The sequence below is a fragment of the Petaurus breviceps genome, unplaced genomic scaffold (genome assembly GCF_028583685.1).
Source record: "Petaurus breviceps papuanus isolate PSGF00001 unplaced genomic scaffold, PetGlider_PUasm1.0 77, whole genome shotgun sequence".
In the NCBI taxonomy this organism is placed as follows: Eukaryota; Metazoa; Chordata; class Mammalia; order Diprotodontia; family Petauridae; genus Petaurus; species Petaurus breviceps.
Window position 1 is genome coordinate 22,728,939 of NW_027186492.1, and position 15,775 is coordinate 22,744,713.

General features: G+C 36.0%; 1 protein-coding gene across 6 annotated transcripts in view; it reads right to left on the reverse strand.

Moving 5' to 3' along the window:
* TC2N (tandem C2 domains, nuclear) overlaps positions 1–15,775 on the reverse strand; it is a 62,868-nt gene that overhangs the window by 12,781 nt on the left and 34,312 nt on the right. For all 6 annotated transcript variants that reach the window (XM_069106030.1, XM_069106029.1, XM_069106027.1 and 3 more), the window contains exons 5-11: positions 12,756–12,923; positions 11,135–11,226; positions 9,853–9,928; positions 9,055–9,155; positions 8,176–8,292; positions 7,021–7,212; positions 4,067–4,181 (exon numbers count right to left, since the gene is read on the reverse strand). In XM_069106030.1, coding sequence (XP_068962131.1) covers positions 4,067–4,181; positions 7,021–7,212; positions 8,176–8,292; positions 9,055–9,155; positions 9,853–9,928; positions 11,135–11,226; positions 12,756–12,923 — 861 coding nt within the window. The remainder of the gene's footprint in view (positions 1–4,066; positions 4,182–7,020; positions 7,213–8,175; positions 8,293–9,054; positions 9,156–9,852; positions 9,929–11,134; positions 11,227–12,755; positions 12,924–15,775) is intronic.

The following is a 15,775-nucleotide window of genomic DNA, read 5'->3' on the forward strand; positions in this document are numbered from 1 at the left end:
ACATATGTGTTGACTAAATAGGTTTTAATTTCGTCATGATCAGAAAACTCACCATGATTTATTTTTATAGAGTCAATAGCTTCTATTTTCTCCACTCTAATTTTTAAGGAATTATTTTTTTCAGTGAGCTTTTGGATCTCATTTTCCATTTGGCCAATTCTGCTTTCTTAAGGTATTCTTCTCCTCATTGATTTTTTGGACCTCTTTTGTCATTTGAGTTAGTCTATTTTTAAGGTGTTATTTTCTTCATTTTGGGGGGCAGTCTCCTTTAGCAGACTGTTGACTCGTTTTTCATATTTTCTTGCATCACTTACATTTCTCTTTCTAATTTTTCCTCTGTTTCTCTTACCTGATTTTTAAAATTCTTTTTGAGTTTTTCCATGGCCTGTGACCAATTCATATTTTTCTTGAAGGCTTTGGATGTAGGGGCCTTGACTTTGCTTGTCTTCTGGCTGTGTTTTGATCTTCTTTGTCACCAAAGTAAGATTTTATAGTCTGAGGTTTTTTTTAATGCTGTTTGCTCCAATTACTTAACTTTTTAACTCTTTGTTAAGGCAGGGCTTTCCTTCCAGGAAGGGGCGGAGGGGCTGAGGGAGGAAGATATACTTACTGTCCCAAGCTTCAGGGGTTTTGTGTAGCTGTTTTCAGAGATAGTTCTAGGGACCTGTAAATTTTCAGTTCTTCAAAGGTGGTATGATCAAAGGAGAGGTATTTACTCTTTCTTGGCCTATGCTCTGGTCTGTGAGTGGTCACAAGCACTTTTCTGCCTTGGAACTATGAGGAGGATTCCCTCTCCACTATCGCCACAGCCTGTGTCACACAGCACTCCTCATCACCCCAGGAATGCCACCCAGCACTATGACCCAGATCAAAGTATGGGTAAAGCCTGAGAATCCTGCCTCAGCGCCAGCAAAAAGATCCCTGCGATCCCCCTCCAATCAGCCACTCAATCCCCCCACCATCCGTGGGCTGAGACCTCTGTTAGTAGCTACTGCCAACTCCACTGCCCCAGGGCTGAGGCTAGACCACGCTCTTCTCTCACCCAGGTCCCACAGAATTTTCTACTGACCTTCCAAGTTGTCTTTGGCATTTGTGGGTTAAGAAGTCTGGAAACTGCCACAGCTGCCAGTGATCCAGCCCCCTGAGGCCAGCTCCAGCCCCATCTGTGCCCATGACCCATGCCGCACTGTGCTCTTCTCTCAGACTGGTGCAACAACTTTTCCTGTCAACCTTCCCAGTTGTCATGGGCTAGAAACTTGTCTCACTCTGTCATCTTGTGGGTTCTGCTGCTCTAGAATTTGTTTAGAGTCATTTTTTACAGGTATTTGGAGGAGTTTGGGGGAGAGCTCAAAGAAGTCCCTGCTTTTACTCCACCATGCAGCTCCACCCCGCAAGTGGACCATAATTTAAAACATTAGAACTTTTTTTTTATTATTATTAAGCAATTGGGGTTAAGAAACTTGCTCAAGGTTACACGGCCAGTTATTTTTTGTGTGGTGCCAAGTATCTGAGGCTGGAACCAATCCCGGGTCTCCCAACATCTCTTACTCACTGCGCCACCTCGCCGCCCTTTTTGGAAATGCCATAAACTTAGCATTTCTTTTTTTTTGTTTTGTTTTGGAGGGCAATTGAGGTTAAGTGACTTGCCCAAGGTCACACGGCTAGTTTTTGTGTTAAGTGTCTGAGGCCACATTTGAACTCAGGTCCTCCTGACTCCAGGGCTGGTGCTCTATTCACTATGCCACCTAGCCACCCCCAACATTGGAACTTTTATCTCTTCTAGAGTGAAACTTAGACATTTAGAGCAGAAAATATCTGTACATTGGGGACTTCCTGTAATGACAGACTAAAGGAGGCATAATATATAAGAATACATGGCATTTAATCTTGAAGTTGTTAAGGGATGTTAAGGGGTCCCCTGAACTTGTCTTTTTGAGTTGCCATATTTTCCAGAAACACTAAACCCAGAGCATATGTCAAGGACAAAGTGCCCCCACACCACCCCACCCTGCCAGCTGACATAATTTATTGTTGGTACCCCAAGCTGGATTCCCTGTGTGTCCTTGGGAAGCAAGAGAGGCACCAGCCAGTCCTTGCCAGGCTGGGAAAATGCTTGTGTAGCTAGAGCCCTTTGTAGATTAGTGGACCCTCCTATCTTCACAGTCTAGCTGTTTCCAAAGGAAAATAATGAGGCTTTTCCTATCACCTTGCTCCTCCCCTTCAGAAGGGGCTTTGTCCTTTCCCCACCTTTACTGCACCTTTCCCCACCTTTACTGCACCTTTCCCCGCCTTTACTGCACCTTTCCCCACCTTTGCTCTACCTTTCCCCGCCTTTGCTGCACCTTTCCCCACCTTTCCCCACCTTCACTCTACCTTTCCCCGCCTTCACTCTGCCTTTCCCCGCCTTCACTCTGCCTTTCCCCACCTTCACTGCACCTTTCCCCACCTTCACTCTACCTTTCCCCACCTTCACTGCACCTTTCCCCACCTTCACTCTACCTTTCCCCACCTTCACTCTACCTTTCCCCACCTTCACTGCACCTTTCCCCACCTTCACTGTACCTTTCCCCGCCTTTACTCTACCTTTCCCCTTCACTGCGCCTTTCCCCACCTTCACTGCGCCTTTCCCCGCCTCCACTGTACCTTTCTCCACCTTCACTGCACCTTTCCCCGCCTTTACTGCGCCTTTCCCCTCCCATGCCAGGCCCCTTCCTGTTTTCCCCTCCTCCCTCTGTTGTACTATCATAAACATGCAAACTTCTGTAAAGACTGTGAACCCATTGGGTTCCACACGCATGTTCATTTCTCTTGTGATAAACTTGGTTTTCACATAAGTCTCGTGAAGGTGTGATTACCTGTTGACAAAGTCTAACTGGAGAATTAAAAATGTTTTTTAAGTCATTTTTTTCATATGATAAAAATTATATCAGAGGGAATGTCTTGTAACAGCTGTATGCAGAACAGGATGGGAACTAAAAAATAAATTAACAAGCTATGGATTTTGTAGCTATAGTCCTAGACTAGAAACCATTGTTTGACTTTAAGTAAGACATCTATGAGTTCCAGGGTCCTCATCTGTGAAATGGGAATGATAATATTACATATCCTGCCTTTCTTACAAAAGTTCTTTTGAATCTCAAATATGTTACAGTATTGGAAAATATTTCATAAACTATAAAGTGCTGTATAAATTTAAGTTATTATTCTGAAAGGATGAAGAACTAAGAGTCACTGCTGACTTGGAATCAAAAAGAAAGATCTGAGTTCAAATCTAACCTCAGATACGTATTAGCTGTGTGACCCTGGGCAAGTTACCTAACCACTGTCTGTCTCACTTTCCTCATTTAAAAAATGGGGATAAAAATAGAACCTACCACCCAAGATTGTTGTGAGAGTAAAATGAGATATTTGTAAAGCTCTTTACACACCCTAATGCTATATAAATGGCTAACTATTAGCTATTATTAGCTGTGGAAGCAGCAAAAAGTGAATCCGAGATATGAAGAAAGGTGAAAGAAATTAGTGAAAGATCAGATATGAGAGATAAAGAGATAGGAAGACTCATGATCAACTGCATAGTTTTGAAACTGGGAGACAGGGAAGGTAGTAAGAATTCTTGTTGAAAGAATTTCGATATGGCAGGGGGGGATTTTGTTGAGAGATAAAATGGCTCATTTTTTCACACTTTTTAAGTTTCAGAAATTGGCAAAACTTTCAAGTTAATATTCTTCAGACAGCTGAAGACATAAGCCTGAAGAAAAAGTGAAAAGTATAAGATATCCATCTTTCATATTACCTATATTTGAAGCTCATAAAGAAATGGTGTCAAATATTGTGGGGGGGGGCCAAGAAGAATAAAACCTGAGAGAACCATGACCAAGATATTAAAAATGATTATTTTTAAATTATCAGTATTAAGGTTAAGGGCATAACCTTTGAATTAAAAAAAAAAAAGAATCATAAGACAATAGTTTTTTTTTTTTATCCTAGATGTGAGCAATGAGAAAAATTTCTTATTGGCAGTTTGTTTTTTTAATATTCTTTTACCAACTGTTATTTAACTTACTCAAAGTTAGAGGAGAAGATGAGCTTGGAAGGTGTTGTGCCTCAAGAATTTGTAACTGAATCCTGCTGTTGACTGCTTGAAAACAAGTTCCCACCTCAAGTTCCGCATGACACACCTGTGTAATAAAAGAGTTACTTTACAGTTAAGATCAAGGCATATGTATACTTTGAAAATTCAAAGATGTACACCTAGAAAACATCATTTTCTACAGATTTTAAAAAACGAAGCTTCTTGTGGTAATTATGGAGTTAAATTCCATGGATTCTAGAAACAGAAACACCCACCACTAACATCTCCTCTTCTATCAATGAGACAAAGGGTAATTTAAGCTATTCTGTGAAAACAAGAAAACTGATACCCAAATAACGTTACACAGAATGTTTTTCATTTCATAAGAAGTATACTTGGATATAATGGTGGGGGCACGAGTTTTTTTTTTTTTAAAGCAATTGGGGTTAGGTAACTTGCTCAAGGTTTCTGGGTGTGGTGCTGAGTGTCTGAGCCCGGGATTCAATCTCCAGGTCATCCCGACACTGAAGCCGGTGCTCTTACTCGCTGAGCCACCTGGCCACCCCTATGGGGGCACGAGTTTTTAAAAGTTTGATTTTCTAGAAAATACATAATTACTGGGTTTAGAATCCAAAGACCCAGAAAATTCAAATAACTACTTTTTTCCCCAAAGAATACATTAATGAGAGAGTTGACTGCCAAGATTGGAAATTCATGCAGTCACCTGATGATGCATAGATCATTTGACTAAAAGACTATAAAAGTTAAAAACATTATTAATATAAGAAAATAAATTTATTATTAAAATGTAGGCAAATCAATGAAGAAAAAAAAGGTGTCATGGAAAACCAGTAAGTAGTAATTAATAAATAAGGAAAGTCACAGAGAAGTCATAGCAGCAAGAAGAAAAAATTAGCATAGAACTCTTCAAAACAATTAAGAGGCAGCAGATGAGTTAATATCATTGTGCAAACTAATGACTATAAGTTATCTTATCATGCAGTTTCAAAAATACCTCCAGTGAAAAATAAATGATGAAGTTATATAAATACTATAAGAAAAAATAACTACTTGGATCTGAAAAAAGATGGTAATATGAAATTTTTGGTATGAGTACAATATTTGCTAGTGGAGTAAAATGTCACTGTTGAACAATATATATTCCAAGTCTCTACACTACATAAAGTCAGTGAAAAAGGTAATCCCTATCTCTTGCTAATTCATTCAAAAGGAAAAACAAATTATGAGTAAACTCAACTTATTAGGGCATGTATATTTCTTGAAGCATGATTTTCAAGTTTTAAAATTCAATATGTCACAAGAAATCTGCATTAACCAAGTGAAAAGCAATTCATTGAACATGAAATTGAAGAAAAATGAATTAAAATATAAATGTTAATTTGGATTTAGGTAAAGTGACTAAAATGTCCATACCTTTTGACCCAAAGACTCCACTGCCAGGCATATACCCTAAGGAAGTCACTAACATAAAGAAAGGCTCTGTGTACATCAAAGCATTCATAGCAGCATTTGCTATGATGGCAAAAAACCAGGAATAAACAGATGTAAATTGGGGAATGGCTAACAAGAAATTGTGGTACATGAATGGAATAGAATATTATTGTGCTATAAAAAATAATGAACAAGATGAATATAGAGAAGCAAGAAAATACATGAAGTAAGCAAAGTGAGGAAAACAATATACACGACTATGACAATGTAAACAGAAAGAAAAATCAAAAAATAACTAAATATGAATGTTGCGAAATTACACTGAACAAGTTTGGCCCCAAAGGAGATATAAGAGAAGATACTGACCCTAATTCCTTTTTATAAATTTATGAGTCACAGCTGAATAAACATGTTAACTCACTATTATAGTACAGATATATTTCCCAAGTTTTCCTTGATTACTGTTAGATCATCAAAAAGCAAAGTACCCAAACCATAAGCTACTAAGCCCACCAAGACAACTTTACTAACTTGTGATTTATGTTAAGTCTCAGCCTTTAAAAGAAATATAAAAAAAGAATAATCCATTTGAACCACAGCTCTGACTACTGTAAAACTATTGAATAAGTTTTATCTACTATGTTATTCAATAAATATTCCTTTAATAAAAGGACCCAAGTAATAAATAAAATCCATAAATAAAATAAAGGTTTAAACTTAATTCCATGGAGAAAAAACTGCCCCAAAATGAGTTTATGCACATTGTAGAATCAGAGAGGAGGCGAAAGGTAGTGCTTTTGCTTCCAAGAAACTTAAAAACTTAATTCAGAACACAAATATTTCCTCCTGCTTCTTTCAGATGGCTTCTGCTCTGCCTATATCTCAAATTATCCTATTTTATATTACATTTAAATCGCAAGTGACTTCGATTCTTTTTGGAGGTAAGTGGAGTATAAATGCTAAATAAATAGTCCACGTTTTGACCTTGGATAGACTTATCTCCCATAGAAATCAATGATATGTCTACATGGTAACTCTTGAATACTTATCCTTATGGGCTAGTAAAAGTTTATAACCAATATCTGGCTGTCGAGTTAATGAAGCCAAATAGTAATTCTTAAAAATTATCATTTGTGAGATTGGAAAGTATTTATTGTACCAAATTTGCAGGCAGGTATACTATTTTCTGGTAATTAGAACAACATCCTTAAGATAGCTACAGAGTACTCTCTGATTTGGACTGAAATTTATGACTTGCTTTCCTTTAGTAACCAGCTCCTGTCTATTACAATAACATAAATTTATTTTCTTCTAAAATATTAAACAACAAAAAAACTTAATGGTGCTTACTATAAAGCACTCATACTTAAACAGGTATGCTTATTTAACTGGAAGAGCGGTTAAAATCCTGGTTGTCTATTATTAGCTTATTTCTTACCACAAAACTGATGACGTAGAAAATACTTTTCATGTTATATAATACTATTACTTACTGAAATTTTTGAGGGAGGAGTTATATCCAAACAGTAATCCTTTTCCTGTATGTTAAGCTCTCTGAGAGATAATGAACATTCTCCAATGGTTTTCTTCCTGGGAGTCTGGGTTTGGATCTTAAATACCAGCCTAACAGTTTTCAGGCTTTGGAGTTTAATAGCAAATACAAAAGTCTCCATAAATTCAATAACCTAGGAAAAGTAAATAATCAAAGGGATTATACTCATTTAAAAGCATTTTACAATTACAAACACCTATCACAAATATTGTCATTTTAATCTTTTAATCTTGACAGGACAAGAGTTAAAATATTTTTTATAAAAATGAGGAAACTGAGGTTGAAAGAAGCTAAGATCATTCTGCTACCAGGTAACAGAGTCTGAAAGTAGATATTAGAAAGCAGATGATGTAACTCCCAGCCTAATGGCCCTACAAAACCACACTGCATCCTCAAAGCCAACAGAATGAAACAGCAGTAACTTGGCTGTTTAAAGAAAAAGAGATTTCTAGATAGAAAAACCACAAATTATACATTGTAATTTGGAGTGGGGAGAGCAAGAATATTAAATTTTTATAGTCAAACAATGTTCATATGTAGTAGTTCACATCTCCATAGCACTTTCAAAATAAAAGTTGCAAAGGTAATAATTTGGAAATTTTTTTAATGGTTTTATTGCTACATATTATTCCCAGGACACTTTTATAATATTCGATATTTAAAATCTAACATTCATAGGGGCAGACAGGTAGCACAGTGAGTAAGAGCACCAGCCCCAGAGTCAGGATGACCTGGGATCGAATCCGGGCTCAGACACTTAGCACCCACCCAGAAACACCTGGCCATGTAACCTTGAGCAAGTTACTTAACCCCAGTTGCTTAGGGGTGGCCAGGTGGCACAGCAAGTAAGAGCACCGGCCCCAGAGTCAGGATGACCTGGGATCAAATCCGGGCTCAGATACTTAGCACCACACCCAGAAATAACTGGCCCTGTAACCTTACTTAACCCCAATTGCTTAAAAAAATAAAATAAAATAAAATCTAACATTCTGAGCCACAGAATAGTATTTAACTATTATGGGGTCACATATCATTCTTTTACTTATTCCCACAGCTCATTGCAGACACAACTGATACAAACACACTTTTCACTTACACTGGATCCTTCTTTGGCTGAAGATTTGAAATGTACTGGTTTGGGCAAAGTTAACATTCCTTTTATAGAAATAGTAGGGTTTTCTCCATAACTGGAAGACCAACTCAAATCTCTGCACTAAAACATTCAAAATGGAGGTTTTTAGAAGTCATTAAGGATATAAATGTGTAATTCATATTTAGCACTTTAACCATGCTATATATGTATAACCTGTAAGAAAAACAGAACTTCAAAATTAATACAACTTATGAAATCTCTTATCTCTTCTAAAGTAAAGCAATAAGGAAGGGAGTATATACCAATTGCTTTTGTTTGTTTTCAATGTTCACAACTCTCTCTGAACCCCCTTTTGGGATTTTCTTGGCAAAGATACTAGAGTAGTTTGCCATTTACTTTTCCAGCTCATTTTACAGACGAAGAAACTAAGGCAAACAGGATTAAGTGACTTGCCTAGTATCACACAACTAGTAAGTGTCTGAGGCCAAATTTGAACTCAGGAAGATAGGTCTTTCTGATTCCAGGCCTGACACTCCATCCACTGCACCATTTACCTAGCTACTCAGTTCTCTTGATGAGGCACAAATATAAACTAAGACACACAAAGAATCTACCATTTCAACAATTCAGGAACTTCTTCCACTAACACAGATTACAATCTGCCTACATGCCTTAGTAGATCAACTCATAACCACATACCACAGTAAATAAATACAATAAAATGAAAACAATCTACAGATTTAACTGAGTACTTTTGTAGCATATTACAAAAATGTTAACTGTCATGAGCAGGCATCTGGCCCTATTATTTGTATAAGAGAAAAACATAAGGGGATAAAATCCATTTTGTAAAAAGTTAGGAAACCAACTACACTGAATTACCTGTAGAATCGTGATCCAAATCTGTTCTACTGAAGAATTATAGAACAATTTTATGTTCAATCTTCCAAAATCTCTTTCATCTCCAGATAATGTGATTGTATCTGAAGTGAGAAAGTACAAATGACATTTGAAATGCAATCCAAAAGTTCAGTCTATATGATCTCTGATTTTATCCAGTGTGATTTTGGGGGGACTTCAACACAATACCCCTGTGCATGTTCTTCCCCTATTCAAGCAGAAGGTCCTGAAGGATTGGGACTATATTTTTTCTTGTATTTATAAACTAACACAGTACCTGTCACAAAGCAAGCACTTAATAAATGTTTTTGTCCTGTTGCCTTGATATTTCAATTGTTTAAAAAGGAAAAAAAAAGCTTTCATTCAAAAAACTAAATTCATATCAAAGGACTTGTTTTCAAGAGACTAAAAAGTTGAGGGAATATACAAGCAGATCTTAAAACAGATCTTTAAATTGCAGTGGAGAGAATATAAATTAGGCCCAAGAAAGACCTTCCAAATTAATATTTTGACACAGTAGAATGCACAATTCAAGAAATAAAAACTCAACACAACCAAAAGAAACATTCATTTGATGGATATTGCAGGCTTGAAGCAGAACAGACTCTACAAGCCAAATGAGCTTCCTAAGATCACCTTTCACCTTGGTGATACTCCCAGTGTCATATGGACATATAAAACTTTCCCTCCCACCTTACTCTCACCATATCACAAGTAGTTTTTAATTACTACCATTTGAAATTGACTCAGTGATATAAGCAATAAAATTATATTCTTTACCCAAGCTGCGAGTACTGCCCTGAGAATTCTTCCTTGAAGATGAACTGCTTGGTACACTGGACAGTGAATCATATCTCTACAATAAAAATTTTTTTATTATTCAAAAACCTCTCATCAAATTCTAAAGATCCTAACATATTTAAAATGACACCTGCTTCTAGTTCCATTCCACAAATAAACTAATTTGTGAGGCCAGCAGTCAGAATTTCATACTTTTAGATACTAAAGAATCACCCCACCAAAATTATCACTCAATTGTGGCAATTAATGGTGGTTCAGAGAGAAACCCTTTCACCTAAAATGATATTTATTTATATTGCTACTGACCAACTTATTATTATTAATAAATGACATTTTACATAGGACTTTAAGGTTTACAAAGCCCTTCTGGAATACATGATTTCATGTGATCGTCATGCAACACCGTGAGGTAGTAATGTATTATTATCCCATTTTAATGATGAAGAAAAAGAGACTCAGAGAGGTTAAGTAATTTGCCCATATCAGAGGTAATAAATTTTTTGACCTATATTTCTTCTGACTCCAAGTTCAGTTCTCAAAAAGAGTTTTCCATTTCTATCAAATGGAAAAAAACATCTTTTATGCTCAGTTTGGTTTCATTAAAAGGAGAAATAAAATATGCTAAAATCATTAATAATTAAATTGCTTTAAGACAATGAACTGTTTTTTTCTATTCCAAATAGATGTGTGCATTTTTATTTTTTGGACTAGACCTGTGACCTTTATTGGGAGCTTCCAGTAACTAATTTCCTTTACGAACGTAAATCCACACCTCTGAAATTTATAGTTAGAGTTGTCTCTATATGCAAAAAAATAAGAAAATTAAATTATTCAAATTTTTAATCTGTAATAACAATATTTTTTTCTTGCTGTCTCAATATGAACCAAGTGGAAATACTTCAACTCAATGATTTGTTTTAATCTATAGCTATATTCAAAGAGAAAAGGTAAGTTAGATAAATAATTTCTGCTCAAAGTAAATTTCAGGCAACTCAAGTTTCCCTAAGTATATACCAAATAAGAAATATGAAATTCAAGAAAAATAAGAACATTTTTAGTTGTCAATTGAAAATTTCTTGAAATGACGTATCTTAATGCTTTCAAGCACTTATTCATCCTACATTAAAGCAAATAAATCTAAGAGGGTTTCCATCACAATTTATTGTTCCCATAGCAGTTTATTAAACTGCATAAATTCCTAAAATTCTTTAAGTCTAAAAATCAATCACTAGAACACAGTAAATATATTTTAACAACTCACTTGCATGAAACGCTGTGATGAACCTGTAAGATCAAACATAGACTTGCTTAGTCCAGGGGACCCAGGTGTTTTGGGGCTCCTTAAATCACAAACTATAAAGGGAAATAAAAAAACACATTGAAATTTTAATTATGTCATGAAGGAAAGATTGGTTTCCATATTATTGTCTTGATAAAAAATACATAACCTTCAAAAATTAGTTTAGGTTTAATCTAACTATTTAATTTGTTGCAGAGAACAAAGAGGTAAAAAAATACATGAAGAACTAGATAAGAGTCTACCAGCCAAATGAATACAAACTTTAGTAATCACTTCACAGCGTACACAGGGGAAGTTGCAAAAAACATAAGAAACCAAAAGTTTATACTATTAATCAGAAGTCTCACATCCAAATAACATGAATACTTTCTTCTATGAGAGAATCAAAAGACGCTGTATATGGCAAACTATACTACTACAAAAAAAAAATGAAATCAACTGCATATTAATAGATAGGAAAGCACTGGCTACCAGTGTGGGAAGAAAACCCTGACCATTGAGAACAATGGTCAAAATCAATGTCAAATTACAAAAAAGACAACTGAATGTCAAAACTGAGGTCTGATGAAGTTAAATGACTTGCCATGGTCACACAACTAGTACATACAAATTACATAGAAACAAGATTTAAAACCAGGGCTCAATTCTCCTTACTCAAAGTCTTTTAAGAGTAAATGCTTATATTATCAGATTTTTTGGAGATTAAAATATTGCAATATGCATAAAGTATTTTGCAATCCTTAAAGCACTACATATCTACTGTTATTGTTTTAATTAGATTATAGATATGTCCTTGAAAACAAGTTAGAATTTTATAAATAAATAAATTTATAAATAAATAAATCATTACAGACAAGATTAAGAGATTAAGTAGCCAAAGGTTAACTTTTACAGAAATTCACCTTTACAAAAAACAAAATGGAAAATTTCCACCATCCATTATATAATATCCACTATCCTTCATTTATGCTAATCAAAAGGTCTATAAAGTCACCAAAATATAATAGATGGTATTTCTACTATTACATGCTGTGCAACATTCTTACTACATCAGAAAAAAGAGAATATTAACATTCCTACAGAAGGACTTATAAATTACTATACTGTAATGAGAATACTGTAAATGAATATACTGTATGAGAAGATTCTTCCAAGGAAAATTAAAATGTAATTGAGGTTTGCCCGTATTACATGACATCATCCATAAAGAATTTCATAGAATCATGAATTTAGAGCTAGAAGAGACCTTGGAGGTTATCTAGCTGAACTGCTTCCTTTTCCAGAAGAAACTGAGTTTCAAAGAAGGTAAGTGATTTGCCAAAAATCAAAGGTAGTAATAGTAAGTGGCAGAGCCAGCTCTAGAATCCAAGGTCTGTGATTGAAGTCTTTTTCACACTACCATGTTGCCTTACAAGTACTAAATTACTACATAAAAAGTATTCATTTTACTATACTCAGTCAACAACAACTTTTTAAACTTTATTTTCAAAGACAAGAATGTTATTGCATAGTACTATGATTTAGTTTTGCTTCTGTATATGCTGAGGGAACATGGTAAAGACAGCAGAACACTACTTCCTACCTGACCCATACAGCCTCAAAGCTTCACCATTAGGAGGAAATCGCCTGGTTAAGTCAGGTGATACATGCTGATGCATGAAGACTGGATTATATATATCACAGTTAGATCCATCCAAGGGTGAACTGCAAAGTTCTGCTTTTCGATCTCTAAAGGAGGCTCTGGCTGAATCTGAAAAACACAATGCTCATTAAATGTACTATATGGATATACCCCACCAAACATTATTTTAACTGGTTCTACAGAAAAACAACTTTAGGTGAAATAAGAGTGGAATAAGATGGAGAGGCAGAAAGGAAAGATTCAGGAATTTTCTCATGACTAGTTTAAGCTTGGACATTTGACTTCCATTGCAGTTGGGGAAGTCATATTCCAGTTCCCCAGAGGAACAAAACAATAGGAAAGTACCAGGAAGTTATATTTTATGTGGAGGTTAAGTTCTAAAGTCCATATGGTTGGTTAAAAAAAAAAGAGTTAGTCAAAATTATTCTTGAAAATATATTGGGGGGCGGCCAGGTAGCACAGCAAGTAAGAGCACAGGCTCCAGTGTTGAGAAGACCTGGAGATTGAATCCCGGGCTCAGACACTTAAGCACCCACCCAGAAACACCTGGCCGTGTAACCTTGAGCAAGTTACTTAACCACAATTGCTTAGGGGCGGCCAGGTGGCTCAGCAAGTAAGAGTACCGGCTCCAGTGTTGGGATGACCTGGATCAAATCCGGGTTCAGATACTCAGCACCACACCCAGAAATAACTGGCTGTGTAACCTTGAGCAAGTTACTTAACCCCGATTGCTTAAAAAAAAAAAAAAGAAAATATATTGGGAGAGGGTGGAGCCAAAGATGGCAGAACTCTCTCAACATTCCCCTACAAACAATTTTAAAATATTGCCTCAAGTCAAACTTTGGCGTGGCAGAGTCAACAAAAAGTCAGGTTGAGACAGTTTTCCAGCCTAAGAAACCTTAGGCAATCAGCAGGAAAATTTTGTGACACCAGGGTAAAGGACTGTCTGGACCCCACACACACTATGGCAGTGATAGTAGTTGAAGCAGCATTTTCAGGAGCTCTCAACTCAGAGATGGTGCGGGGTTTAGAAAACTGTTCAGAAAGAGATTACAGAAGACCCTTTGCTGGCACTGGGTACAGTTGGCATTGGTTTGCAACTCTATTGCCTATATGCAGTTCTAGGTCACAGTTCCAGTTCAGAGAGGAACACTTGATGTTGGTCACAAAGAAACTGGGATCCTGGTCACAGTTCCAAGGCAAAGAGGAGCCCTAGCATTTGTGGTTGCAGAGGACCGGGAGACTTTCTGGGGCAAAGATGAGAGCACAGATCAGGAGAACAGTGACCACACCTCTCCTGGCATCACACTACCCTAGAAGCACTAAAAATGTATAAACCCCCAGAACTAGCTCTGAAAACAGCAGCACAACAAGCCTAACACCTGGGACAGAGTGCCTCTCCATTCCAAGGTGAGCAGACTTTAACAAAAAATTCAAAGTCAAGAAATATACTGGAAAAATAAGCAAACAACAATAAAAAAAATTTTCAACATAAAAGACTACTACAGTGGCAGGGTATAAATTCTGATATAAACTCAGAAGATATAAACTCAAAAGATATAAACTCAGAAGAAGACAATAATGTGAAAACAGCTACCAAAAAAAGCCTCAAAGAAAAATGCTAATTGGACCCAAGCACAACAATCCCTGGAAGAGTTAAAGAAAGAGAAAAAGAGTGGTAGAAGAAAAAATTGGGAAAAGAAATGAGATGATGCAATAAAATGTTTAAAAAGAGAGTTGACAGTTTAGTAAAAGAGATACAAAAAATACTGAAGAAAATAACACCTAAAAAAAGAATTGACCTAACGGGAAAAGAGGCACAAAAATCCATTGACGAAAACTCCTTTAAAAAAAGAATTGGTCAAATGGAAAAAGAGGCACAAAAGCTCAAAGAAGAAAGTAAATCCTTGAAAATTAGAATTTGCTAAGAAGAAGCTAAGGACTCCATAAGACATCAAAAACAATAAAACAAAGTCACAAGAATGAAAATATAGAAGAAAATGTGAAGTATCTCAATGGAAAAAGAACTGACCTAGAAAATAGATCAAGAAGACATCATTTAAGAATTACTGGACTACCCAAAAGCCATGATTAAAGAAATAGACTAGACATCATCTTCCAAGGAAAACTGCCCTGATATCAGATCTAAAAGGTAAAACAGAAATTGAAAGAATCCACCATTCATTCACTTCCTTAAAGAGATCCCCTAATTAAAACTCCCAGGAATATTATGGCCAAATTCCAGAGCTTCCAGGTCAAAGAGAAAATACTTCAAAGCAGCCAGAAATATCATGGAGTCAGAGTCAGGATCACACAAAATTTAGCAGTTTCCACGTTAAAGGAGAGGACATCTCTGGACAATAGTCCAGAAGGCAAAGAAGTTATAATTACAACCAAGAATCACCTACCCAGCAAAACTAAGTATAATCCTTCAAGGAAATAAACATTTAATGAAATAGTGGATTTTCAAGCATTCCTGATTAAAAAAAAAAGGTCAGAGCTGAATAGAAAACTTGACATTCAAACATACGACCCAACAGAAGGGTAAAAAGGTAAACATTGAGCAATCATTCTCAATAAAGTTAAACTGTTTACATTCCTTTATGGAAAGATGATAGATGTAACTTCTAAGAATTTTATTATTATTAGGGTAGTTAAAAAGAGTTTACACTGATGACATGGATATGAGTCAATTATGTTGGAATGATCTAAAAAAATGAAAGAATGAGAAAGAAGGATGAACTGAGAGAGGGTGGAAGCAAGAGGAAGAATGGGGAAATTTTTCTCACATAAAAGAGGCACACAAGGAAAAGCTTTTATAGTCTAGGGAAAAATGAAGGGAGTAGCAGGCAGTGCTTGAACCTCACTCTCATCAGAATTGGTTCAAAGAAGGAAAAAAATATATATATGTGTGTGTGTGTGTATACATGCATATATATATATATATATGCATGTATACA